The following is a 26,375-nucleotide window of genomic DNA, read 5'->3' as shown; positions in this document are numbered from 1 at the left end:
AAGTCATCAGATTTTTTTCAAAATTCGGAATCTTTTTAATACGTGCCAACTTACTTTTAGCCAAATCTTGTACTTATATCAGTACTTTTGCTTCAGGTCCTCAAATCGACCTCTACAATATAACATCAGTGGCTACCTTCTCTCCTCATTCAAGAACCGAGGGCCTGTCTCCGAGGGACGTGTATCTCATATTCGATGGCGCACAGTACGATCCTGACGCGTAAGTATTAAATAAATAATTATAATAAAAATATTTTGATTCACGAAAGTAAAAGTCCAAGTCAAGTCCAAGGACATGGACATTGCATGCGTAAGCTCGACATCTGTCAGTTGTTCTCTAGTTCTTTCATATGAAAGTCCACTTTTCTTTGGGAAAATCAGCAAATGACCCCTAGAGCTGTGGGTGTAAGACTTTTACTGACTTAAGACCGACCTCTTAGAATTTCTTCTGGAGCCCTTTGAGTACCTGGGCCGTAGTAAATATTTCGAACAATACCGCAGCCCATTTGAAAGCACATAAAGAATCTAAAATGCTGTTCCATCCTTAACGCTGCTAATTTATTTAGCCTACTTTGAATAAACGATTTTGACTTTGACATATAATTTTCAACATTTTCATAATCTTTTCCCCAGATTATCAGTCCTACCAGCCAGAACAGCCGCCGAAATCGAAGCAGCCTTCGTGGGCATGTGGCACTTAAGCGTGCGATGCGACACATGCGACTACCGGCTCTGTGTGTCTGCCAGAGCCTCTATACACTTCGATGTGGAAACTAACACTCCTGGTAAGTTCTTTTCATCATCATTGATGCAGTCTTCATTTTTTTTTAACGACGTCGAATATCATCAAATGACCCCTCCCGCTGTGGGTTAGCAGCGGTGAGGGAGTGTCAGACTCTTACTGACTAAAAACTGTCGTGTTCCGTCGTGGGCCTTTTATGTACCGGGACCGCGGTATCTCTTTCGAACAACCCGCAGCCTTTGGGCATGTTGCACCTGACATATGCGACTACCGGCTCTATGTGTCTGCTAGAGCATATATACACTTTGACGTGGAAACTAACACTCCTGGTAAGTCCTCTTCATCATCATTGAAGCAGCCTTCCCTTCATGGGTCAACTAACACTCCTGGTAAGTCCTGGATCATCATTATCGAAATAGCCTTTGGGCATGTTGCACCTGACACGTGTGACTACCGGCTCTGTGTGTCTGCTAGAGCTTCTATTCACTTCGACGTGGAAACTAACACTCCTGGTGAGTTGTCTTCATCATCATCAAAGCAAGCGTGGGCATGTTGCACCTGAAATATGCGACTACCGGATCTGTGTGTCTGCCAGAGCATCCATACACTTTGATGTGGAAACTAATACTCCTGGTAAGGGCTCCATCATCATCAGAGCAAGCGTGGGCATGTACACCAGACACATGTAACTACCGTCTCCGTGTGTCTTCAAGAGCTTCTATACACTTTGATGTGGAAACTATAGTTCGGCCATTCAGAGAATGCGTTCCTGACACGTCGCGATTGAACTGACGACGTAACTACATTCATTGATTATTGATATAATAATGTTGTTTTAATGCTCCTCAATTGTTAAAACGGTAAACAACCAGCAAAAATATTTTTATCGTAACTGCAACGCCATTGCAAAGTTACGTCGTCAGTTCAATCGCGACGTGTCAGGAACGCATTCTCTGAATGGCCGAACTATAATACTCCTGGTAAGGGCTTCATCATCATCAGAGCAAGCGTGGGCATGTACACCAGACACATGTGACTACCGTCTCCGTGTGTCTTCAAGAGCTTCTATACACTTTGATGTGGAAACTAATACTCCTGGTAAGGGCTTCATCATCATCATCAGAGCAAGCGTGGGCATGTACACCAGACACATGTGACTACCGTCTCCGTGTGTCTTCAAGAGCTTCTATACACTTTGATGTGGAAACTAATACTCCTGGTAAGGGCTTCATCATCATCAGAGCAAGCGTGGGCATGTACACCAGACACATGTGACTACCGTCTCCGTGTGTCTGCAAGAGCTTCTATACACTTTGATGTGGAAACTAATACTCCTGGTAAGTTCTCTTCATCATCATTAAAGCAGCCTTTGGGCATGTTGCACCTGACATATGCGACTACCGGCTCTGTGTGTCTGCCAGAGCATCTATACACTTTGACGTGGAAACTCACACTCCTGGTTAGTGCTTTATCAGGTGTTTGAGCTCTGACGAAGAGTTGGTCTGCCTGGTTTTCTGAAGTGTGGATGGGAAATACATAGTATATACTTAAACATATTCGGTACTTCAAAGCGACTTTATACATATTTCTTTCGCGGTCGAATTATGTAATAGACTGTTTGTGAAAATATTACTTTTTAAAAGAGTGTCTATGGAGTTTCTTGCCGGCTCTTCTCTTTTTTGGAACCGTTAATAGTGCGACGTTTGGTTTTGAATCGCGAAAGACATGACGCCGGCAGAAAGTAGTTTGTAGGGTTAATAACACTAAAAATTATGAGGACTAAGACAGGGAATACAAAAAACCCTATGCTTCACGGTCGCTGCTAAGCGTCAACAGTCTACCAGTGACCACGGTCGGTACAATTCGACACAAAATTCGGGAAAAGACCAATATATATTGCTCTAAACAGGTATCGCGACAATTTAAAACCTTTAGTGGAAACTACATTGTTTAAACCTATCAAGCTAAACGTCGACGTTCATAATTTACGAATGTCATGGACCAAATTTTATCCAGTTTCCACAAGAAAATCGGGAACGCATAGCTTTTTGAACTCGGCCAAAATTAAAACAGACGACGCATTGATCCGCAGAGTCAGGCAAATAAACCCGCAGGCCAACTACTTTTTTCACCATTACATAATGAATGTAATAAAACGAGTTCGTATATTGAACCCGTAATCATGTTTTTATCGACTACGTACTAAAACTTATAAAAAGTCTGCATTTCACAAGACGGCCCCCAAAAAAAGAGGTTATAATCCATTTAAGAATACTGTTATTGGTGTAAAAAAGTGAAGATATAATCTTTGGGGTCCCGTACGTAATATATCTTAATATTATAAAACTGAAGAATCCGTGAAAAATTGATTCAGAAAAGTCTCGAGCCTGTTTGAGAACGTAAGGTTACATTTTACCCTGGTGTGGGAAGCAGTTCCCTAGTAAAGCGGACGGAACCGTGAAGGACATCTGTTTTGGCATACATCAGTACGCAGTGGATGTATTGAAAAATTTTTGTCAAGTAACTTTGCCTATCCGAACTTGGCTATTGCTGTTAGTAACTTCACGATGATCAAAGCTACTACTACTATTCTAACTTCACGACATTCAAATGTACAAACAAGACACTGCTACGCTTGTGCAAGTTGTCAAACGATTTGAGAAGGGCAATATTTTTGACGGGAATTTTACCTAAACGTTGCTGATTGATATCGAAATATAACCAACCAATACAATAGCTCATTAAACCGCTGTCAATAAAAGGGCAATACACAAAATCCTGTAAACATACACAAAAAAAAAACACAAACATAAAAAACAACAAAAGCATCATGCAAGCATGCTACAATAAAACTAATTAACAAGGATTTATACGACCAATTAAACTTATCTTTATTTTTAAAAAAAAGGTTCAATTTAACAATCTAATAATTGTATAAACCCTTGTCCAAAGTAAAAAAAAAAGTTGTAACCTCTAAATGTCACGTTGACAGCTCCCGCGCTAAAATCCAAGATGGCTGCCGCGCCTTATGTAAGTCAAGGGCGGTCTTGCATACAGCCAGATGCCGAATTTAAATGTAATACCTACTTACACGGTCAGTATCGTCTAACCAGTTTTTTTTACGCAAGCCATCGATTATTTTGGCAAAATCATCGTTTCTAATTATGGTTGTGTGTTTTTTTTCGCACGCTGTTTAAAAATTTATATAGAACCTTTTTGAATTAAGATGGGATATTTTATTTTCTGATACCTATAACATCCTTGTTACAGAAGATGAGTCAAAAACCACTACTTAATAATACAGTTTACGGAAACAAACGGGTTCAAATCTATATGCATCGACGACACGACATCAATTTACCCCCATCTGTCAAATTTCTTTAATAGATTTTCAACCTTATAACTATAGTGGAAGGTTAATGTTCGATTGGTAAAATTTGAGAGATTTGAGTAGGTTGACCTGTAGTGGACCATTTGCATCTACAACAAAATAGAACGGTTTTCTAACAACTTATTTTGAAAAATCAAAATTTATACATATATCAATCAATGTTTAATGTTCTTCTAACCTACAGACAGACATGTGTTGCTGGGGAGTTTGTTGCGCCACTTCTTCTTCCTAGCAATAACACATAGGAAATGGTGAAGGGTGGGCGTTTTGGGGGCTGTCTTTTGTAAATTCCTGACGTTCAAAAAGTGCTGTCTTGCAGCCAAGTTTGAATAAATCGATTTTGATTTTTGTAAACAGTTGTTTTAAGAAAACTAACATTTACATTGTCGTTGAACTTGGTCACTAAAGCAAGATTCGTAATTGTCCTCTGCCAAAGTCCCTACAGTTTATCTACTTTGTTTAAAATATTGAAACACGTTTATAGGACTAGTTTCGCGAGTATATCCTTAATATTCCACTATAGTGAAACCGGTTTAAACCAAACACAACTAACTTAGCACGTGCTTCGCTAAGAGTAGCCACACACTGCAAACTAAACAGTCGGCCTGTAACCGTCTTACCACAAAAACTTTTTAACGTCAGTTGAAGACTTGTCTAAAAAAATGTCAAATTATGACGTTGACATATGGTTCATTTTGCAGCCAAAATTTTATTAGACAAGTGTAAAACAGGGTTTAAAGTTTTTGTAGTAAGGCCATAAGTGTTTTACAAGGAGCGACTGCCTATCTGACCTCCTCAAGCCAGTCACCCGGGTAACCCAATACCCTGTTAGACTGGTGTCAGACTTACTGGTTTGTGGCTACCCGTAACGACTGCCAATGATGTTAAATGACTTGGCGGTCGACACTTTTTTTAGGAAAATCGTGAGTAAAGTGAAATATTCAGTCACCGGCTAAATACCTAATCTTTGTAACGTGCGTACTACCATTCATCTTCATACTGATTTATAAGCCCAAACAAACTATCAGCCGACTAAAAGTTTGCAGTGTGCTCTAAAGGTATATTTCCATCTCTTTCTTACGATTGCTGTTTGACAAATACACCGTTGAGCTTAAACACGTGGTAACTAACTTAAACTTTTATGATTATTTCTTTTGTAGAACTTTTAAAACACAATTTAAGACACAGAACACGATTGAAACCACGATTAGTCGAGCACTAACTGAGCCTTCCACATTTAAGGAATTCGGAAAAAAACTTCGGGTAGCCATATTAAAATCTCGATGACGTCATCTAAGAGTTAACTTAGTAGAAAAAGGATGAATTGGCAAAACTTGTATATTGTTGATCTAACGTAGGATAAAATAAATAAATCACCGTTGCAACAAAAAAAAACGGTTGAATCGAGTCACAGTTAAGTATTAATACAGTAAATCAACTTAATTTTGTTTATGAGGAAGATATCTCTTTTATTTATTTCTTGTGTTAATAATAAATGTAAAGAAGACTGCAGTAGATAGATACACAAATCAATAAGAAAACCAACATAGCTGGCAGAAGTAAATCTGTGGAGGGGTTTAGGCATAAATCTTGAATAGCAATATAGTTACAGCTTTTTTATCGCCCCACTGCTGGGCACAGGCCTCCTCTCACACGGAGAAGGATTGAGCATTAATCACCACGCTTGCTCAATGCGGGTTGCTGATTTCAGACTATATAAGTCCAGGTTTCCTCAAGATGTTTTCCTTCACCTTTTTATCAGCCATTGGAGTCCAAGATATACTTAGAAAGTACATACATACAAACTTAGAAAAGTTGCATTGGTACTTGCATGACCTGGAATCGAACCCCTCATACTCGAGAGATTGAGTGGCCGCGCAAAAATATTTACTACAGAAACTAAGACCTTTTTCGTGTTTAACTTATCTATACTAAAAGGTTGTTTATTGCGTGATGAAATAATATTTATCTGATCTGCATCGGAAGGTCAAGCAAATGCGAGCATTACTTCAGTTTGATGGGTAACAAATCGGTTCAGAAGTTTTGCGTGAAAACGCGACAGATAGACGGACAGAGTTAATTTTATTGCGGTTTCACTCACGTCCCGTGGGAACTATACTACCCGTACCGGGATAAATTATAGCCTATGTTACTCGGGAAGAGTGATGCTTCATACCCTGAACCGTTCATACCGTGTGTTCATTAGTTTCGTAGACTTTGTGGTACAGAGAAACATCATCTCCCGCGAATTTTCCTAACTACGTTAAGGTCAGCTTCCAGTCTAACGGGATGCAGCTGAGTACCAGTGTTTAACAAGGAGTGACTGCCTATCTGACCTACTCAAACTTGTCACTTTCGCATTTATAATCAAAATTTGGTTAAATAAACCATTCTAACAAACTATAACATTTAAAATAACAGAAGGATACGTAACTTGATATTCTTTACCGATATAATTGTCTAGCAGGTGTGAATTAATTCTTGTATATTATAGAAATAAAAACTTCGAATAAATATTTATGGGTACATAAATCTCACTGACCTTACAACATTTAGATGTATTATACTTCGGCCGTTCAGAGAATGCGTTCCTGACACCTATCAGTTAGTCACGACTAGTGATGGGCACAACATAACACTGAGTTCGTTACCGTTCCTTCAAAATGAACCGCCGCATTATTTTAAGATTATTTTCGTTTTAAATTGGCGGAATCATTTGTTTTATATTTTAGTTATTTAAGTGGAAACCAAAAAAAGGTAATATTCATATAATAAAATTGTTTTATTTATTCTTTGTTACAAGTACATTGAATTGAATGTGCGAACAGAATATTAATCAGACTCCGATTTGCTTGAGGAGGTGGTGTCTTCATCATCATCTTCGCCTACATGTATAATTATATTATTATCAATAACAGAATCAATCCTGATATCTCGGTCTAACAAAAGCCGGGTAATCAAATAAAAACAGATCGAAAACACTTGAAAAACGTGGTCTATGCGCACGAAACGACAACGGACGACTGTTTTAGCGTCACAAAATGGCGGCCCATAACGCCATTTGGGGTTACCATTTTTAATCTAAGTATAAAAATGCGGTTTGGTCATAGTTTTATTTTTATATTTCATAAACGTTATAATTAAGTCTTATAGTCCATTATTTTCCAATTCTTAAAAAGAAAATCAAAACGTATTATTTTATATTATAACTGTATAAGAACAGATTACGATACTTGCCTGTTATTTTTAGCACAGCACTACAAAATATAAACCGCTGACATAACCTTGTAATAGCGCAGTATAGATTTAGAAAAATATTGTTTACCAAGTTATTTGACACTCAGTTTGGCACAAAATTATAACATTCATTGATTATTGATATAATAATGTTGTTTTAATGCTCCTCAATTGTTAAAACGGTAAACAACCAGCAAAAATATTTTTATCGTAACTGCAACGCCATTGCAAAGTTACGTCGTCAGTTCAATCGCGACGTGTCAGGAACGCATTCTCTGAATGGCCGAACTATAAGAACAGCATAACGTTACACCGTAGTTATAACGTTAAAAATATAAACATACTAGTCTTGACCGACAACTTCACCCGTAATTTTTGAGAAAACCAAAACAATATCGCCTTTTTAGGGTTCCGTACCCAAAGCGTAAAACGGGAAACTATTGTTTTCGCTCCTCTGTCCGTCCATCCGTCCGTTCGTCCATCCGTCTGTCACCAGGCTGTATCTCATGAACCGTGATAGTTAGAGAGTTGATATTTTTACAGATGATGTATTTCTGTTGCCGCTATAACAACAAATACTAAATACAACTAGAATAAAATCAATATTTTGGGGGCTCCCACACAACAAACGTGATTTTTTTGCTCATTTTTGCTCTGGTACGGAACCCTTCGTGCGCGAGGCCGACTCACACTTGGCCGGTTTTTTTTAATTAAGTAAGCACTACCTTTGTACTTCTTTACATTATGCCATTTCTTTTTATAGTAATATTAAGATTATTTATACATATACACTTCTGATAGGGAAGAACTTTGTTTTTGTTTGTTTGTTTGTACCCTAAAGGCTCTGAAACTACTGGACCAATTTTTTCACTGTTGGAAAGCTACGCTCTTCCCGAGGAACATAGGCTATATTTTATCCCGGTACGGGCAGTAGTTCCAGTGACGCTTACATTCAGCAGTGGGCGGCAGTTGGCTGATTTGATGATGATAATAATAAGACCGCAGTGAACAACTATTTAACCATTCACATACGCCTAACATAACACATCCCGGAATGGAAATAGATCGCGATCTTATCAACAACGATACGAGGGTTAAGGACATCCCGCTTGGGTTAGGTCAGGCGGTAAGGTCAATTTACAAAGCCGAAATAAACAAACAAGACCTTGCTGTGTTTTGTTTGGCTTGTTAGATGGTTTGGAAATTACGCATGTGTGTTTAAATATTTTGCAAAAATTGAACCCGCATTGGATAAAGCAAAAAATTCAAGTCAGAAACAAAACGGTTTATACTTTCAAATCAAGATACCACTGATTTTAAAGAAATATACATATCGTCGTCTTAGAATGAAAACCTCGGAAATGCATTTTTTCTCAATATTTTTTTATTGCATTTCTTGGAAGATAATCGTAAAAAATATCGAATACCAATCCTTATCCTGAAAAGTTATCTCTTGCACTTACGAGGTTTTCACTCTAAGGCATCGATATATGAGAGTGAAAACTGAAATATAGCAGGATTCATTCTATACTCAACTAGTTGTTCCACGTGGTTTCGCCCGCGTCCCGGCGAAGTTCTTTCCGTACTAGGATAAAACATAGACCATTTCATGTGAAAGAATTATTCTAATCGGTTCGTTAGTTCAGGAGCCTATTCGATTCAAACAAACAATCATATCTTATACATATATTAGTATAGAATCTATGTACACTATAGATTAGCAATGTAAAACCTATGCCATAAGAAAGCTCTTGAAAACCACTTTATTTCATTGAATGGCAGCCAAATCCTTCTAGCGCACACATGGTGTTTTAAACCATTTAGAAATAGTAGTTACACAATTTAACATGCCTTCCGAAACACAGACCGTCTTACCACAAAAACTTTTAAACGTCAGTTTATGCCTTGTCTAAAAAAATGTCAAATTATGACGTTGATTTTGCAGCCAAAATTTTATTAGACAAGTGTAAAACAGGGTTTAAAGTTTTTGTAGTAAGGCCATGAGAAACTCGTTATGCCGTAGTTGGTAACCCATCTCCGTACTGACCACGACAAGTGTTGCTTAACCTTTAATCGATTGACCATACCTTTTTATTATACTAATATTATAAAGAGGAAAACTTTGTTTGTTTGGTTGTAATGAATAGGCTCAAAAACTACTGGACCGTTTTTAAAAATTCTTTCACCATTCGAAAGCTACATTATCCACGAGTAACATAGGCTATATTTTATCCCGGTACGGGCTGTAGTTCCCACGGCATGCCAGCAAAACCACAGGAAAGCGGCTAGTAAGGAAATAAACTATACTACTTTACTTATATTTTTAACCGACTTCCCAAAAAGGAGGAGGTTATCAATTCGGCCGGTATGTTTTTTTTTTTTTTTTTTTTCTATGTATGTACATCGATTACTCCGAGGTTTATAGACCGATTTACGTGATTCTTTTTTTGTTCGACTCGGAATAGCTGCCAGTTGGTCCCATAGTCATCAGGTCAGGATCTGATGATGGAAACCCTGAGAAATCGAGGGCAACCTTCGAAAGTTGTAGGCATACATAGGGTAAAAACTTGATACTCAGGTGTACGCCTAAAAGCACTATTCAACAGTGAAGATTTGGAGCTGATCTGATGATGGAAACCAGAGAGGGTCGAGGGAACTCGACAACTGAATATGTAAACTACCTCGTGTTTGGGCTTAAATTATTTGTATTGACAAGACCTTTGCAACAGTGAAGGTTTGAAGCTGACCTGATGATGGAGACCAGAGAAAGTCGAGGGAACTCGACAACTGAATATGTAAAATACCTCGTATTTGGACTTATATTCTTTGTATTGATGAAAACTTCCCACTTGTATGGATAGTGACAACTATACGTATCACTGAAAAGCTTTAAATAAAAAACTTTTTTACAAAAAAATTAAACCGACTTCCCAAAACACTAAAACGCAAAAAAAAAAAACTATTTTTAGGTGCATCGGCCTAGAAGTCGGTGGCAAAATTAACTTAGTAACATCCATTAGACACCGAATTCTAGGCCGATGCACCTAAAAATAGTTTTTTTTTTTTGCTTTTTAGTGTTTTGGGAAGTCGGTTTAATTTTTTTGTAAAAAAGTTTTTTTTAATAAAACAAATTGAGGTTGACTCAGCAAAACCACTCTACAAATTACTGAACAAACTTCAAATGAAAATCAACTTAAAACTCTCAGTTGTAAGACTTTAATTTGTTTGAACCATAATAAAACCACGTCGGGTCCAAAGTTCACTAAAAAAATCAATAGGTAATCAAACAAAACAGCTGGCCTTCGTGAACGAATCAATACTTATATAAAGCTTCTTAGTTATTACTTAGAAGTCACATATGGATATCTTTTGTTTTTTTTCGCACCTTCATCATCTGCCGAACCTTTTCCCAACTATGTTGGAGTCGGCTTCCAGTCTAACCGGACGCAGCTGAGTACCAGTGTTCTATAAGGAGCGACTGCCTATCTGGTCTCCTCAACACAGTTACCCGGGCAACCAAGGTAAGACTGGTCGTCAGACTTACTGGCTTCTGACTACCCGTAACGACTGCCAAAGATGTTCAAATGACATTCGATTTTTTTTTTTACTAGTTTTTGGTCAAGCAACAAGTAAATTACATTAAAAATAAATATGTTAGCTTGATCTAATATTAAAACTTACTTTAGTAAATGACATAATAACTAAAACAAGTTTCTAGGAATATTTTTCCTACTATAGTTCGGCCATTCAGAGAATGCGTTCCTGACACGTCGCGATTGAACTGACGACGTAACTTTGCAATGGCGTTGCAGTTACGATAAAAATATTTTTGCTGGTTGTTTACCGTTTTAACAATTGAGGAGCATTAAAACAACATTATTATATCAATAATCAATGAATGTTATTACGTCGTCAGTTCAATCGCGACGTGTCAGGAACGCATTCTCTGAATGGCCGAACTATAAATATACTCTCAGTCAATGTCAGAATGACAGGATTATTTTGGTATATATCTGTTTCAGTTATTCTACCCGGTTTTCAGGGCAACTACTTCCCGCACCCGGATAAAATGTAGCCTATGTCCTTTCTCAGGTCCTAGACTATATGTGTACCAAATTTCATTTAAATCGGTTTAGTAGTTTCAGTGTAAAAGCGCGACAAACGGAGTTACATTCACGTCTATAATATTGGCAAGGATATGTTGGTCTGCTAGTGTAATTATTTCTGAGGAAGTAGACAAGGTACTTAGTTATTAGAGCAGTTTATAACGTTCGAAACAGATACCACGGTCAAAACTATTAACTATGTAATTCTCACTACAATTTCAAAAGCTATTTTAAGTTGATTTACTGTATCTAAACATTACTGTGACCTTAACTCTAAACTATTTTGTCGCTTAACCTATTTAGAAAAAAATACCAATAATAATATAAGTTTCCTAAAACACTAAAATCAAAACACTAAAAAAACACAAAACGTTCCGTTCCAGGTCACTTTACGCGCACTTTTTTAATAAAAGAACATAATGTACGTTCCGATTCACTAGTACACAAGTGCTCACCACGGTTCACAAGTATGAACTAAATAATATATAACAATTCTATTATCAGTACTAGATATAAAGGTTGGTGCTGATGAGAGAATCGCTATTATTTGTTTAATAGTAATAATTATTATTATTGACACTGATAAAATATAAGTGGGCCATATATCGATGTTTTTACAAAATAGTTTTTTTTTTGTGTGATTATTTACGTATTGTTTATGTAGGTATAATATACAATATACAGCTGTTTTCTTCCATTTTAATTTCTGTTTCCCTTGCTTTTTACACACGTCTACATCTCTTTTCTTCTCTTTTTCCTTTCGCAGGTATGCTGGAAGAGATTTCTTTAGAAATAAGCATTACCTTTGTAAATTCTTTCTTTCCTGTCATCTTTCTTTATTATGTGTGTGTACAAAAAATTGTAAATAAATAAATAAATTATCGACCGAATATCGGAACGTCACACCGTGTTTCAGAAGGCACGATCAACTGTAGATCCCGGCTGTCATTCGAACATCTTTGGCAGTCGTTACGGGTAGTCAAAAGCCAGTAAGCCTGACAATCAGTCTTACCTAGGGGTATTGGGTTGCCCGGGTAACTGGGTTGAGGAGGTAAGAGAGGCAGTCGCTCCTTGTAACGCACTGGTACTCAGCTGTATCCGGTTAGACTGGAAGCCGACCCCAACATAGATGGGAGAAGGCTAGACAGATGATTGCAGTACAACTTGAATTTGGTGCCATATTTAGCACTTTAAAATATTCGGTCAACGGACGATAAGAAAAGTTCAATGAACCCGGATTAATTGAACTTTCCAAAATTAATTAATAAGTTAATCAACTCATAACGTATGGGCTGCGGGATTGTTCGCGCGAGTTACCGCGGCCCTGGTACATAAAGGGCTTGAGAAGGAACATGGTGGGTTTTAGTCAGTAAGAGTCTGACACTCACTCACGCTGCACCCACAGCGGGAGGGGTCATTTGCTGCCAATTTAAATAATGTCGGAATTTTTCAAAACCGAGACTGTAATCGGATGACGAATTGTATATCTATTTGAACTTTAATCGACACATCATTTGATGTTTAATGACACGCAATAATAAATACTACATACTTCAATATAAGCTTTACAAAAAAAACTATTTATAAGTATCCGATAAGATGACTCGATAAATGACGAATCTTTATTGTAATAATACTTTTTCAGTGATGAGTAATTTGTAACTTTGAACTGCTAAGTTTGACGGACTTTGGGCGATCATTTTGGTACTCGCATGATCTGCACACTATTTCCATGATTATGTACATTCTACCGTCTACATCTCTTTTATTCTTTTTCCGTTCGCAGGTATGCTGGAAGAGATTTCTTTAGAAATAAGCATTACCTTTGTAAATTCTTTCTTTCCTGTCATCTTTCTTTATTATGTGTGTGTACAAAAATTTGTAAATAAATAAATAAATAAATAAATCGTACATTCACATGTACGCCTATCAGACTTATACCAATGATGTCATCACATCATCCGAATTTGTCTTAAACCTCTGGGATTCTTATAGATTCGGATGGATCGACCGATTTGCCACGCGAAAATGCGAGGTTTCATAGTATTTCATATAGTAAAGAATTTAAAAAACGCTAAACCCTATAAAAAGCAAAAAATTACTTTTAACACTACGTAAATACCAACCAAAGCATGTCAGACTAAACTAAATTTTGTCGTGACTACGCAATACGATGCCATACACACACACACAGACACGTCAAACTTATAACACCCCGTCATTTTTGCGTCGGGGGTTAAAAATTCTGCGCATCCACCGCGGTCGCCCTACTCGATTCATGTGCGTTCACCATATATGTATGAATGAAAGATTTAAGTTTCGGGATCTGCCTTAAGACCCTACGTACAAGACACAAAGAAAATCTTCGATATCCGATTTTGGTCTCTTTTGCATCACAAAAACCGTATTTTTACAAATAATCGAAATAGTTTCCCTCACATGAGAACACTTCCTAACCTCACGCATGCTGTACTCAACGTCATAATATTTAAATAGGAAGTCCCGCGTCATATAGTAGCAGGGGTTATCATATCGTCTGTCTGTGAATAGACATCATTAGATTTGCAAGGGTATTGATTGTAATGATCAATTAAAGAGCATGAGATTGTCTTACAAACATCATCAGCCTTTTTCATTCATCAGAAAGTTTAGTTCAAGTTGCCTTCATCATCATCAGTTTTCTTCATTCTTCAGACAATACATTGCGAGTCATGTTTTCCTTCACTTTTAATCAGTCGTTGGTGTCCACGATGTACTTAGAAAGTATTTACAATCTTAGAACAGTTGCATTGATACTTGCCTAACATGGAATCGAACCCACAAACCCATACTTCAGAGGTTCTTAACCCACTAGGCCACCATCGTCTCCCGAGCCTTTTTAACCGACTTCCCAAAAAGGAGGAGGTTCTCAATGCGTCGGGATCTTTTTTTTTATGTATGTTCACCGATTACTCGAAGACGCCTGGACCGATTTGCAATTTTTTTGTTTGATAGGGTATACCTTCCAGGTGGTCCCATAATCACCAGGTCAGGATCTGATGATGGAAACCCTGAGAAATCGAGGGCAACTTTCGAAAATTGTAGGCGTGCATAGGTTAAAAACTTGAGGTGAATGACAATGAGGTGTACGTCTGATAACAGTATGCAACAGTGAAGGTTTGGAGCTGACCTGATGATGGAGACGAGAGAAGGTCGAGGGAACTCGACAACTGAATATGTAAACTACCTTGTGTTTGGGCTTATATTATTCCAACTATATTGGGGTCGGCCACCAGTCTAACGGGATGTAGCTGAGTACCAGTGCTTTACAGGGAGCGACTGCCTATCTGATCTCTTCAATCCAGTTACCCGGGCAATCCAATACCCCTTGGCAAGACTAGTTGTCTGACTTAATGGCTTTGACTACCTGTAACGACTGCCAAAGATGTTCAAATGACAGCCAGGACCCACCAATTTAGCGAGCCTTCCAAAACACAGAGGAAATCGTGAAGACTGTCACCCATCTACAGACCAACCGCGGCAACCATCGCTTAACGTTACTTAGCCACGTGTGGCTGTAACTTAGCCACGAGCTCCTCAGCACGTGAAACGTGATGCATTATTATCAAACAAATATGTTTACAATATTCAGAAAGATTAGACTTTAGACTATATCCGAAAGATAATAGAGGATTGACGTAGAAAGAAATATGGATTAGTAGAAATAAAAAATCGGTAAAAAAACTTTTAAGTTAAACGGTTTTATCTTATGTGCACTGAAAACTAGAAAATAAAAAAATAGTTACTTACCTGTCAACCTACGTAGGTGGTCCCGGTCATATTAAACTAAAATAAAAACGTGGGGCCCATTAACTATTGCTGTAGTACTTTCTTCTAGAGGTATAATAGGTGTGGATTGCATCGACTTACGCGGTGTCCTGCGTGAGCGACGAACGCGACGCGACGCGACGCTGCGAACGCGACGAACGCGATCAACTCAAAGGAATTCCCTACATGCGGCCTATGTGACAGTCTGCGGCGAGACGCGACGTAACGCGTACTTGTTTTGAGGGCGACCAGACGCGACACCGCGAACTATTCAGAAGCGTTGATTGTTGTGGGACAAAAAAAACATAAATATTAAAGAAATCGTTTATTAGTACAAACAAGTTGGAAGATTGTTGCTGTCTGTACTTTAAATATGAACTTTCAAGCAAAATTGTAACACAACTTCTCCATGATTTGAGAAGTAATGACCAAAATCACGTAGGACATCTGTCGCGTATAGCATCGCGTCGCATTACGTCGCGTCGTGTTGCGTCGCGTCGCGTCGCGTTCGTCGCTCACGCAGGACACCGCGTTACTATAATCGTAACTGGAGATTTTGACAATCAATAATCAGCCGTAGCGGCTTCACCAGCGAACGCCGAGCTCATGATCTACCAAAGTATAAAGATATGCTTTGCCATAGGTAGGATTTCACAGGGGCCCCACGTTTTTATTTTAGTTTAATATGACCGGGACCACCTATGTAGGTTGACAGGTAAGTAACTATTTTTTTATTTTCTAGTTTTCAGTGCACATAAGATAAAACCGTTTAACTTAAAAGTTTTTTTACCGATTTTTTATTTTCTAGTTTTTAGTATTTAATGAAAATGCGTACCGAATATTCCTCATTCTATCTAATTCATTTAGTGTATCATTATTACACGGTCTCTTACCTGACAATTTATTACAATCTAATTCCTCAATACATAGCCCTTCCAGATACTTTTTTTTTTAACAACCCCAAAAATCATCACATGACCTCTCGTGCTGTGGGTCAGCAGCGGTGAGGGAGTGTCAGACTCTTGACTAGAAACCGTTTTGTTCCGTCGTAGGCCTTTTATGTACCAGGGCCGCGGTAACTCTTTCGAACAATCGCGCAGCCCAGGCAGGCCTTGGCCCTGTTGGGCCCCGCTGGAGTTACTGACAGTTTTCTACTTGTGAAGCCCGTATTTGATACCCGTATTGGTGGGATTGATAAAAAATTGTTATCAGCCATTTGGTAGCGGCGGCCATCTTAGATTTCAATTTTGCATAGTAAATTGTATTCTACTTGTTGAGACCTTTCATTTGATACCCATGTTGATGGGATTGATAAAACCTACGTTATCCGCCATTTTATAGCGGCCGCCATCTTAGATTTAATTTTTTATAGTATATTGTATTCTGTTTGTTGAGCCCTTTCATTTGATACCCATATTGATGGGATTGATAAAACCTACGTTATCCGCCATCTTAGATTTCAATTTTGCATAGTAAATTGTATTCTAACTTGTTGAGACCTTTCATTTGATACCCATGTTGATGGGATTTATAAAACTTAAGTTATCCGCCATTTTGTAGAGGCCGCCATCTTGGATTTTAATTTTATATAGTACATTGTATTCTACTGGTTGAGAACTTTCATTTGATACCCATATTGATGGGATTGATAAAACCTACGTTATCCGCCATTTTGTAGCGGCCGCCATCTTGGATTTCAATTTTTTATAGTATATTGTATTCTGCTTGTTGAGCCCTTTCATTTGATACCCATATTGATGGGATTGATAAAATCTACGTTATCCGCCATTTTGTGCCGGCGGCCATATTGGATTTACAATGTTATTGATATTACTATATTGTGTTGTCATCGGAATTAAAGGTGTATACAAAATTTCAGATTAATCGGTTGACAGGAAGAGGGTGAAATTTGAATTACTAAATTTGACCCAAGAATGAATAAATAATAAATAAAACAAACGGGGTAAGCTAAATAAAACCGTTTAATAAAAACAAATTAGGTACGTCATCAAATTAGCAGAGATGTATTTACTATGACTTAATAGCCGTATTTGTGTTACTGACGTGGTAGGCCGAAGTCGACATTCCAAGGTTCAAAACATAACCCTTCTGGCTTCTTAGCAGTCGGGTAAAGTCTGTTCAATTGATGACTTCAAAATTGGGACCTATTCTGCATTTGGTTAGGCACTTAACTGTAGGTAAACAATCTTTTTTTTAACGACGTCAAAAATCATCAAATGACCCCTCCCGCTGTGGGTTAGCAGCGGTGAGGGAATGTCAGACTCTTACTGACTAAACACCGTCGTGTTCCGTCGTAGGCCTTTTATGTACCAGGGCCGCGGTAACTGTTTCGAACAACCCGCAGCCCCGGCAGGCCTTGGCCCTACTGGGTCCCGCTGTAGGTAAACAATCTTGATAGGACATTTTATACTATTCATATTACTGCTTAAAATAACGGTTTAATTGATTAAGTAAATGTTATTAATGTTTAACTGTATCCCTATCGCACGTGGTTGACCACTATCTAATGTCCATATAGTAAGTGATGACGTGATCGAAGGTGGAGCTCATTTATTACCAGGTGCGGGAAATAGTTCCCCTGGGACACGGGTAAAATAACAGCGTAGAGACCAATTGTCGGCCACGGCGTCTCTTCTCACTAAGGAGATCAGCCAGCTGCGCAGGACATGTTATAGTTCACAAGCATTTGTGTAGCCACAGGTGCACTCTTTATTCCTTCACTCTCATAGCCCGATGGGACGACAATCCGACACGACAGAGATCAGGCCGGGTAAAACCGCGTGTAAAACACCATGATATTAATAGCAGTTTTTTTTAATTTCCAGATACGCTGAAATTCCGCATAACGGGTCCAGTAGCCAGTGTGAGGGAATCACAGCTCGTTGATGAATATACTACGGAGTTAGCGAAGTTGCCATTCAGGTATGTAAAGTTCTGTTCCATTTGAATTTCTGCCAATTTCAAAATAATGTAGTTTAATTTCTCAAACACATTTTTGTAGAGAAAAATCTTAAAAACCCAATTTTTTCTCTATACATAATGTTAGTATTTTTTTTTTGTACTCAATAAAGGAGGATTTCAATAACCTATCGATGATTTGCTTACAAGAGACAGGAATTTGACATTACTCGTATGGAGCTTATGTCAATATTCAATCTCCAGCAACAAACCAACAGATAAGATATATTATAGAATCAGCAGTAATCCTTTATCTAATCTGTTCACAGCTACCAACCCCTGGCAGGAGACGGGAAGAATGAAGAAAAGGATCCTACAGTCAAACTGGAACCTGAAGTGCCGTTACCAACATTGAAGACTAACAAAGTCTACGCCAAAATAGTTGGAAGGGATTTGAAAGGTAATTCTATTAAACTTCTTAGATATTAACCGTCTTACCACAAAAACTTTTTAACGTCAGTTTAAGACTTGTCTAAAAAAATGTCAAATTATGACGTTGACATATGGTTCATTTTGGAGCCACAATTTTTTTAGACAGGTGTAAGGCATCGTTCAGACCAAACGTAATGTCGGCCGCTGACTGTGAGCGCGCGTTACGCAGTTTATTGCTTTTCCATATATTTTGAAATTGTCGTTCACACCGAACCGACTATACGCTGTTACGTCGTCTATTGTAGCTGACTCTCAGTAGCCGATTATTTTACTACGCGACTATGCACGGCGGACGCGGATTGGCTACGCGGACGCAGTTGCCGAATAGCGCCGCTCCGCCGCGTACGCACCGCCGCGCCGCTCCGCCGCGTCCGCACCGCCGCGCAGTGATGCCAGATTGGGGGGATTCCCCCCAAATTTGGGGGTATTTTCTGCCCACGGGGGATTTTTTGGGGGGAACAATCCTTTGGGGGGATCAGCGGGGGGATTAAAAATTGGCTTGGAGGGAGTTGGAGGATTTTTCGGAAAAGTTTTATGACTGAACGCGACCAAATTACTTACTACTTCATTTAGCTTTTCATTTAAAGCTTCTGACGTTAAACTACACAAGAAACTGTAAGAATTTTCACTGTACATGAAATATTTTTATTGAGCCTAAGTTACTATGGACGTCTGACATTGTTCTTTTCGCAATTGTTTAAACGTGATTGATTTGATTATAATAAATAAGTGTTGATTACAGTACAAGTTGTTTTCCTCTTACCTTAAAGTAATTGTCAATCTTTCTTCTGGCTGAATAGCACGTCGATAATTAGTGTCCCTTTTATATAAACTTATACGTATTAAAGATAGTAACTCATCGAATGTTTTTACTGTCATACGAAAATATTTCTTGAACTTATTTGGATAAAGTCTATATTCGAAATATAAAGTATGAAATTGACCAAGAAAACATCTCTTCATATTTAAGGGATGTACCCACAATCTCTTCTTTTTATTATTTTCGTCTTCCTCTAGAGCTTCGCAAATGGCAACTATCTGAATGCGCATCATTTAATTGAAATATCAGTAAACGTCCGATTTTTAAAAAAAATACACTAGTTTTATCGTATGGGAACCACGAGTGATCACAGAGATCGTTTATAAAATACTACGAGCAACTTCAAATACTGAGCTCTTTTATGTGTAGAATAGTCGGCCGCTCAGCGTACGCATCTAGTGTGAACCTACGCGAGCGTATTCTTTTGTTCACACATGTAGCGCATCGTACGCTATAGCCTATTGTCGGCTTGGTGAGTACGCGTACTGCAGATTGAGTCGACGTTCACACTGAGGCCGACTGTGAGTATACTCACAGTCAGCGGCGGACAATACGTTTGGTGTGAACAATCCCTAAAACAGGCGTTAAAGTTTTTGTAGTAAGGCCATAAATGATTTAAGGGCGTTCATCTGAACGGATTGTGAGACAGTCGATGTACTCCCATTTGAGTAGGCACATAAACATATTTGAAACAACTGGAAGCCGACCCCTAATGATAATGACGTAAACAATCTTAGTTGGATTTTTTACATACATCATCCATCCTCCGAGCCTTTTCCCAATCATGTTTGGGGTCGGCTTCCAGTCTAACCGGATTCAGCTGAGTACCAGTGCTTTACAAGAAGCAACTGCCTATCTGACCTCCTCAACCCAGTTACCCGGGCAACGCGATACCGATTTTTTACATAAATATACGCACATATAAAGCAAATAAACAACTGCTAAAATAATGATTAAATTGATAAAGAAATTGTAAATATTGCACATACATTTAAACTGAGTTTTTTCATAAAAAAAAATGTATCAAGAATGTTTATCTTTACATAAATACCTACTCCAATGGAGGTATAGAAAGAATGTTACTTATAAGATGACCCATATAAAACTCGTATATAAGGGCAGAAGCAAATCACGAAGCCTCTAAAATATTTCAAGAACCACACCACTAACACATCCTTCTTAAATTTCCAGGGGAGCCCTTCATCCGTCTATCAGGACCAATAAACCAGCCTGAGATCCGCATGGGGCGTTCAGCGTCCATCCTGACAGACTACTCCAATGATATGGATAGATTGGAGGAGGTAGACCCGAGGGCGTATAGCGCTCAGTTAGTGTACAATGACAGTGCACAGCCTTATAATAGGGCTGTTTCGCAGGTAAGGACTTTATGCATGTGGTTATTTACTATCGACCTAAAACCACGCTATTTCCGTTTTGATATTTGAAAAAATAAGAAACAACTCCTGCGGTTAATTCTAAACTCATAATATGTATATTTAACCGTCTCCCGATAGAAGTTTCACCTGCGTCCCGTGGAAACCACTTCCCGAACATCGATAAAAGCATTCTGTCAGTATTTCTCGATAAATGGGCTATCTAACATTCAAATACTTTTCAAATTGGTCTGTTACTTTCTGAGGTTAGCGATTTCAAGCAATATTCACATTTATAATATTAGTGTAGGTTATAATGGATAACTAATAATGGCAAAATTAAAAAAAAAAAACTTTAATTTTACAGATCGTAAGCCAGCAAGGAACATTGCTGACCAGTATACAAATTGGTCTATCTAGCAGATTATATGGCGCACCAGGAGAAAACTTACAGGTAACCTTTCTAAGTACATCTTGATCACCAATGACTGAGCACAGATGAAGGTTTTTTTTTTTGATACCTAGACGTAAGTCTGAAATCGCCAATTCGCCTCTATATATCCGGCCATACATGGAAACCGAAAATGTAAGGGAAATCCCATCTGTCTGGTAATTTGTCAACTATTTTGGGGTCGGCTTCAAGCCCGGTTGCAGCTAAATACCAGTGCTTTACATGGGGCGACTGTCTATATGACTGTGACTTAAATTGGTTGAATAGTTTTGGAATAAAAGCGCGATCGACAGAGTAACTCTCACATTTTTTAATATTAGTAGGTTAACACAAAGTTTTATATTACAGCTACACTTCGAGGTAACGAACTACAGGGAACAAACTGTGAGGTTCAACTTCGGAGCTTCAGGTGAACTCAAGTTCCTGACCGGCATCAACCCTACAGCGTAAGTTTTTTTACATCTAACCGTTTCACCGGCGTACCATGGGAACTTCAGCCCGGCAAGGTATAAAGGGAGTTTAGCTTTCCAACAGTGAAATAATTCTTCTAAAAAAATTAAACAAAAAAAACCTTATTATCGTATAGGTGTACATGTAATTTTTAGAAATTTTGCTAAGCATGTGGAAGAGGACGACCAAGGAAACGATGGAGGGATTGTGTAAAAGACTATGTAACTGGAACTAGAAGGAGACAGTTACTTGTAAGATGACATGAAATAAGAAAGCATGGACGAAAACATGCTGCGCCGACCACAAATAATAAATTGGACTCATCATCTACCGAGTCCTTTTCTAAATGGCTTGTGGTCGGCTTCCAGTCTAACCGGATACAGCTGAGTACCAGTGTTTTACAACGAGAGACGTCCTATCTGACCTCCTCAACCCAGTTACCCGGGCTACCCAAAACCCCTACAAATAATGAATTGGACTAAAGGCAGGCAAATGATGAGAAGAATTAATAACTACGATTCCTCTTTTCAGACAAAACGTGGGATCAGGACAGACAGTCAACGTGATAGTCAGTTTGACCATTCCATCGAATGCGCAGCCAGGGTTGCGGGACACCATCACATTCACTGCCTATGGTAATGGTAAGTCAAACTGCCTATCGTGTAACCTTTTCCTTCTCGTCTCAATCCTCGGTCGTCCAGAAGAGATCGCTCTTGGCGTTAAGTCCGCCTATTGTGTCCTACTTTAATAAGTTCAAGATCAAAAATGTAAAATTTGGTGTACGTAATAAAGAATCAATCTTTTTATTTGTGTAGCTGTTCTTCACGGTTCCAGCCACGTTCCTAAGGAAACTACTACAGAAGATAAAAAATAACCTACGTCCTTTCTCAGGCTCTGAACTTTTCGTGTACCAAAATTCATTTCAATCGGTTCAGAAGTTTTAGCATGAAAACGCGACAGAGAGACAGAATCACATTCAAAGGAGATGGCCAAATTTTCATAGTAAAAAAACCCAGAATCGACAGCAACGAAATGGGTGCCAATGGGTTCATTATGATAGACCTTTGATGGTGCCAAAAAATCCAGCCTGAAATCCATGGGGTATAGGAGCTATAGCATATTTTCACAAAAATAGGTTATGTTGAATTTATGTTGATTTTTAAGATGATTTACATAAAGGATCATAAAAAACACGGTATACTAACATTATAACATGCGAATAGTAATATAACCATAGTTACAGAGTTTGCCTGGTAATTAAAAGGTCTTGAGTTTGACCCCCACCCATTGCACTATTGACATGAACCACTCCAAATACGATTAAGTACCGACCTTACCTACTTGAAGAGGTGTCCCTGTTGCGAACTTGAACAAAGGTTAATTTTAAAAAAACCTTAAGTTAAAAAAAAAACTTAAACTTTTTTTAATTTTTTATTTTTAGCTTTTTAGTCACTATGCGCATTAGTGAAAAGTTCTCGTCAATGCGAATAATATAAGCCCAAACACGAGGTAGTTAATATGTACCATTGCCGAGTTCCCTTGACCTTCTCTCTTCTCCATCACCAGATCAGCTCTAAACCTTCACTCGTATACAGTGCTAACAGACATACACCTGAGTGTAAAGTTTTTACCCTATGCACAACTTTTAATGAACAGCAAACAGGAAAGTTAAGCTTTTTTATGTACTAAAATCTTCATCGAAAAAACCTTGTAAAAAGAGAACCCCATGGTTTTTAGATGATATGAAATACTTTTTGTAATCTACACATTATACTGAATCCAACCATACATACGAAGTTTCTGTCGACTCTGGGTTTTTTTTTGGCCATCTCCTTTATGTTATTACTAGCTTCTGCCAGGGGTTTCGCGTACTTCCGAAGGGAACTACTTCCTTCACCCGGATAAAAAGTAGTCTATACGTGATACTAATGCATATGCTATATGTTATATTCCAAGTTTCGCGAAGATCAATCAGTCAACGGTTTTTACTTAAGACTTGACTTCAAAATTTCCCATTGTCCCCAGGCAACGAACAAGTCTCTCTATCAGCCTATGTCTACGTGGCGAACTCAGCAGCGCCCACAGACACGTGGCCACCAGAGCTGCGTCACACCTTCCAGGGCACATGCTTGGGAAGAACTGGTGATGACTGCGCACAGCATACTTGGGCTACTACTGTTGTGGCGAGAGATGCTCTTTCTGGTTAGTAGCTTGGTTCATCATCATAATCATCGGCCTAACTTTTTCCTAGCTATGTTGGTTCATAATCAGCCTTTTTATTTATTTACGAATTTTTGTTCACACGCAATAAAGAAAGACGTCAGGAAAGAAATAATTTACAACATTTATTGTCCCGCATGATACATCAGCATCATCATCAGCCTTTTATTGACCCAGTGAACGGCTATGGTTTATTTTCATACAGAGAAGCAATGAGCGTTAATCACTACTACGTGCGCTTAAATGATTTAAAGTCTAGGTTTCCTCGAGGCGTAGAAAGAGGAGGAGACCAAGACATACTTAAATACTAGGAAAGTAAATATGCTCGTACATAACGTAACGATAAGATGGGACGTGGTAAAGGCTTCATTTTTATGACTACTTTCCGCCAGCGGTTTTACCCTCGTCTTGTTTGACCTACTTCACGTACCTGGATAACAGTAGCTATAGTCTTCCCTGATAAATGCCAAATCACTAGTTCCTGCGACAAGCGCATTCAAGCAAACCAACTCTTCAACTTCTTATAGTAATCTTGGACCAGTAGTTCCTGCGATAAGCGTGATTGAAGCAAACACTTCAGTATCTAAAATTATTTTTTATCCCCCAGGTCTACTACGCATCTCCTCCTCCCCAATAGGAGTGATGTACAGCAATGACTTCGTGTCCGGCACTCGTCAGGAAGTGATGGCAATCTACCGAGCCACCTGTTGCGCTCCAAGAGTCGTCATCAACGCAGTAGACGCTTATGGCAACACTAATAGTTATACTATTGATATTTCTGGTGAGTATTTTATGAGTAAACGTCATGGCACGGCGTAAACCATCGATTAACTTGTCAATTGAATTTGACCCTTAAATCGTAACGCATACAAACGTCAATATAAAAAGCCCACGGCGGGGTGACAGCGAATTTGCAGCTACTTAACAACCGTTCATAAAACAAAGTAAACAGTTGTGTTAAGAAAAGTCGACGTTTAATTATTATCGATGAAAATGAGTAAGTAGCAGCCGCGTAGATCGACCGGTCATAAGGTAAAACAACGCTTCGCGCGGTCCGTGGATGTTACTATTTTGTCATAATGAGCTATTCTGATTTTCGGAAGGCACGTTAAAAGCTTGTCTGACAAACAACCAAAAAATCAACAAAACAAAAAAATACTTTCCTAAATCGCTTACAGTAACTTAGAACATTTAACTACATAGGGGAAAGGGGGGCAGCCCCGGCCGGTGGGTAGCCTCGGCCATAGTAAATATTAGTAATTCGCGCGGCGTGACTTTGAAGTTCGTGTGATCTCCATGTGCGTTTAAGAGTAATTCGTCAAATGCAAACAGTTGAAGTCGATTGACCGCTGCGTTCGGGAGTGATAGAGTCAATTTCTTTTTCGTCGTCGACGGCCGCGTGACTTCAATTGTTTCGAAAACCGTTATTCATTGGATAAAGGTAAGTAATTATTTATTTGATTTTATTTCCATAATGGAAAACTATTCTATTTTGCTCTTTGAAGTTTATTTCAACGTATAATTAGCTGCTTTTTTTTAAATATTTTTTTTTTCGAAGAAAGTCATGTCGGGTAACCCCGGCCATTAGTTTTGGGGGTATCCCCGGCCATATGTTAGTCTATATAGAGGTTAATATTTAATTTTTTTTTTTAAATTTTCAGTGTCACAATGCCTAAATTTAAAACTAGAACTACGAATCGCGGAGACTGGAGTGAAGAAAACATGAAAAAAAGCCATTCAAGCGGCGCTTGAGAAAAAATGTTCTGAGAGAGCTGCCGCAGATCAGTATGACGTTCCACGAACTTCTCTGCAGGATCGGGTCAAGATCGGATTTAGACTGGGCTCACGAGGCATGTGTAGATGTAAATCCATCGGATTTGTACTATAACTACGATGTGTGTGTCGCCAAAAATCGATTTGGCCACTAATTACGTAGGTGGCCGGAGCTACCCGCCACTTTTAAAAGATATCAAAATTTGACCACTATTTGAAGTGGGTTTAAAACGTATTGGATATTATTTTTGTTCAAATTTTCAATATTCTAATACGAATAAATATTGTGTTGATTATTTTTTCGTAGTTTTCGTTGTATTTCCCTTGATAATTTTATCACAATAACAAAAAAACAAAATTGGCCGGGGCTACCCCCCTTTCCCCTACGTAATTTTTAAGGAAGCTTATAAATGTAAGGCCAAGGTAACAACGCAAAATGCATCATAACTCCTTCTCGTAACGTCAAAACGCATGCGTTGAGTGCAACGTATTGATTTATCGGTAGGTACCTATAGATGTGTGGGGCTGTTTGATAGTACGAGGATGAAGGGGGTAGGGGGTTGTATAAAGGATTGAAGGAGCGTGTATGTGAAA

General features: G+C 38.5%; 2 protein-coding genes and 1 long non-coding RNA gene across 3 annotated transcripts in view; 2 read left to right on the top strand and 1 right to left on the bottom strand.

The window, feature by feature from the left end:
* Window positions 1-26,375, bottom strand: part of LOC124644447 — a 109,992-nt gene that overhangs the window by 78,982 nt on the left and 4,635 nt on the right. The window lies entirely within an intron of this gene.
* LOC124644448 overlaps window positions 1-26,375 on the top strand; it is a 60,806-nt gene that overhangs the window by 31,611 nt on the left and 2,820 nt on the right. Inside the window, exons 10-19 of the mRNA XM_047183802.1 lie at window positions 97-220; window positions 634-785; window positions 18,130-18,226; window positions 18,532-18,662; window positions 20,706-20,890; window positions 21,255-21,341; window positions 21,687-21,784; window positions 22,320-22,429; window positions 23,814-23,990; window positions 24,616-24,789. Coding sequence (XP_047039758.1) covers window positions 97-220; window positions 634-785; window positions 18,130-18,226; window positions 18,532-18,662; window positions 20,706-20,890; window positions 21,255-21,341; window positions 21,687-21,784; window positions 22,320-22,429; window positions 23,814-23,990; window positions 24,616-24,789 — 1,335 coding nt within the window. The remainder of the gene's footprint in view (window positions 1-96; window positions 221-633; window positions 786-18,129; window positions 18,227-18,531; window positions 18,663-20,705; window positions 20,891-21,254; window positions 21,342-21,686; window positions 21,785-22,319; window positions 22,430-23,813; window positions 23,991-24,615; window positions 24,790-26,375) is intronic.
* Window positions 25,204-26,079, top strand: LOC124644449. The gene is made up of 2 exons (XR_006986062.1): window positions 25,204-25,449; window positions 25,670-26,079. It is a non-coding gene; the product is annotated as an uncharacterized LOC124644449 (long non-coding RNA).

This window comes from Helicoverpa zea, chromosome 30 (genome assembly GCF_022581195.2).
Source record: "Helicoverpa zea isolate HzStark_Cry1AcR chromosome 30, ilHelZeax1.1, whole genome shotgun sequence".
Lineage (NCBI taxonomy): Eukaryota > Metazoa > Arthropoda > Insecta > Lepidoptera > Noctuidae > Helicoverpa > Helicoverpa zea.
Note: the sequence above shows the minus strand (reverse complement) of the source record. Positions and strands in the feature narration are given on the sequence as shown.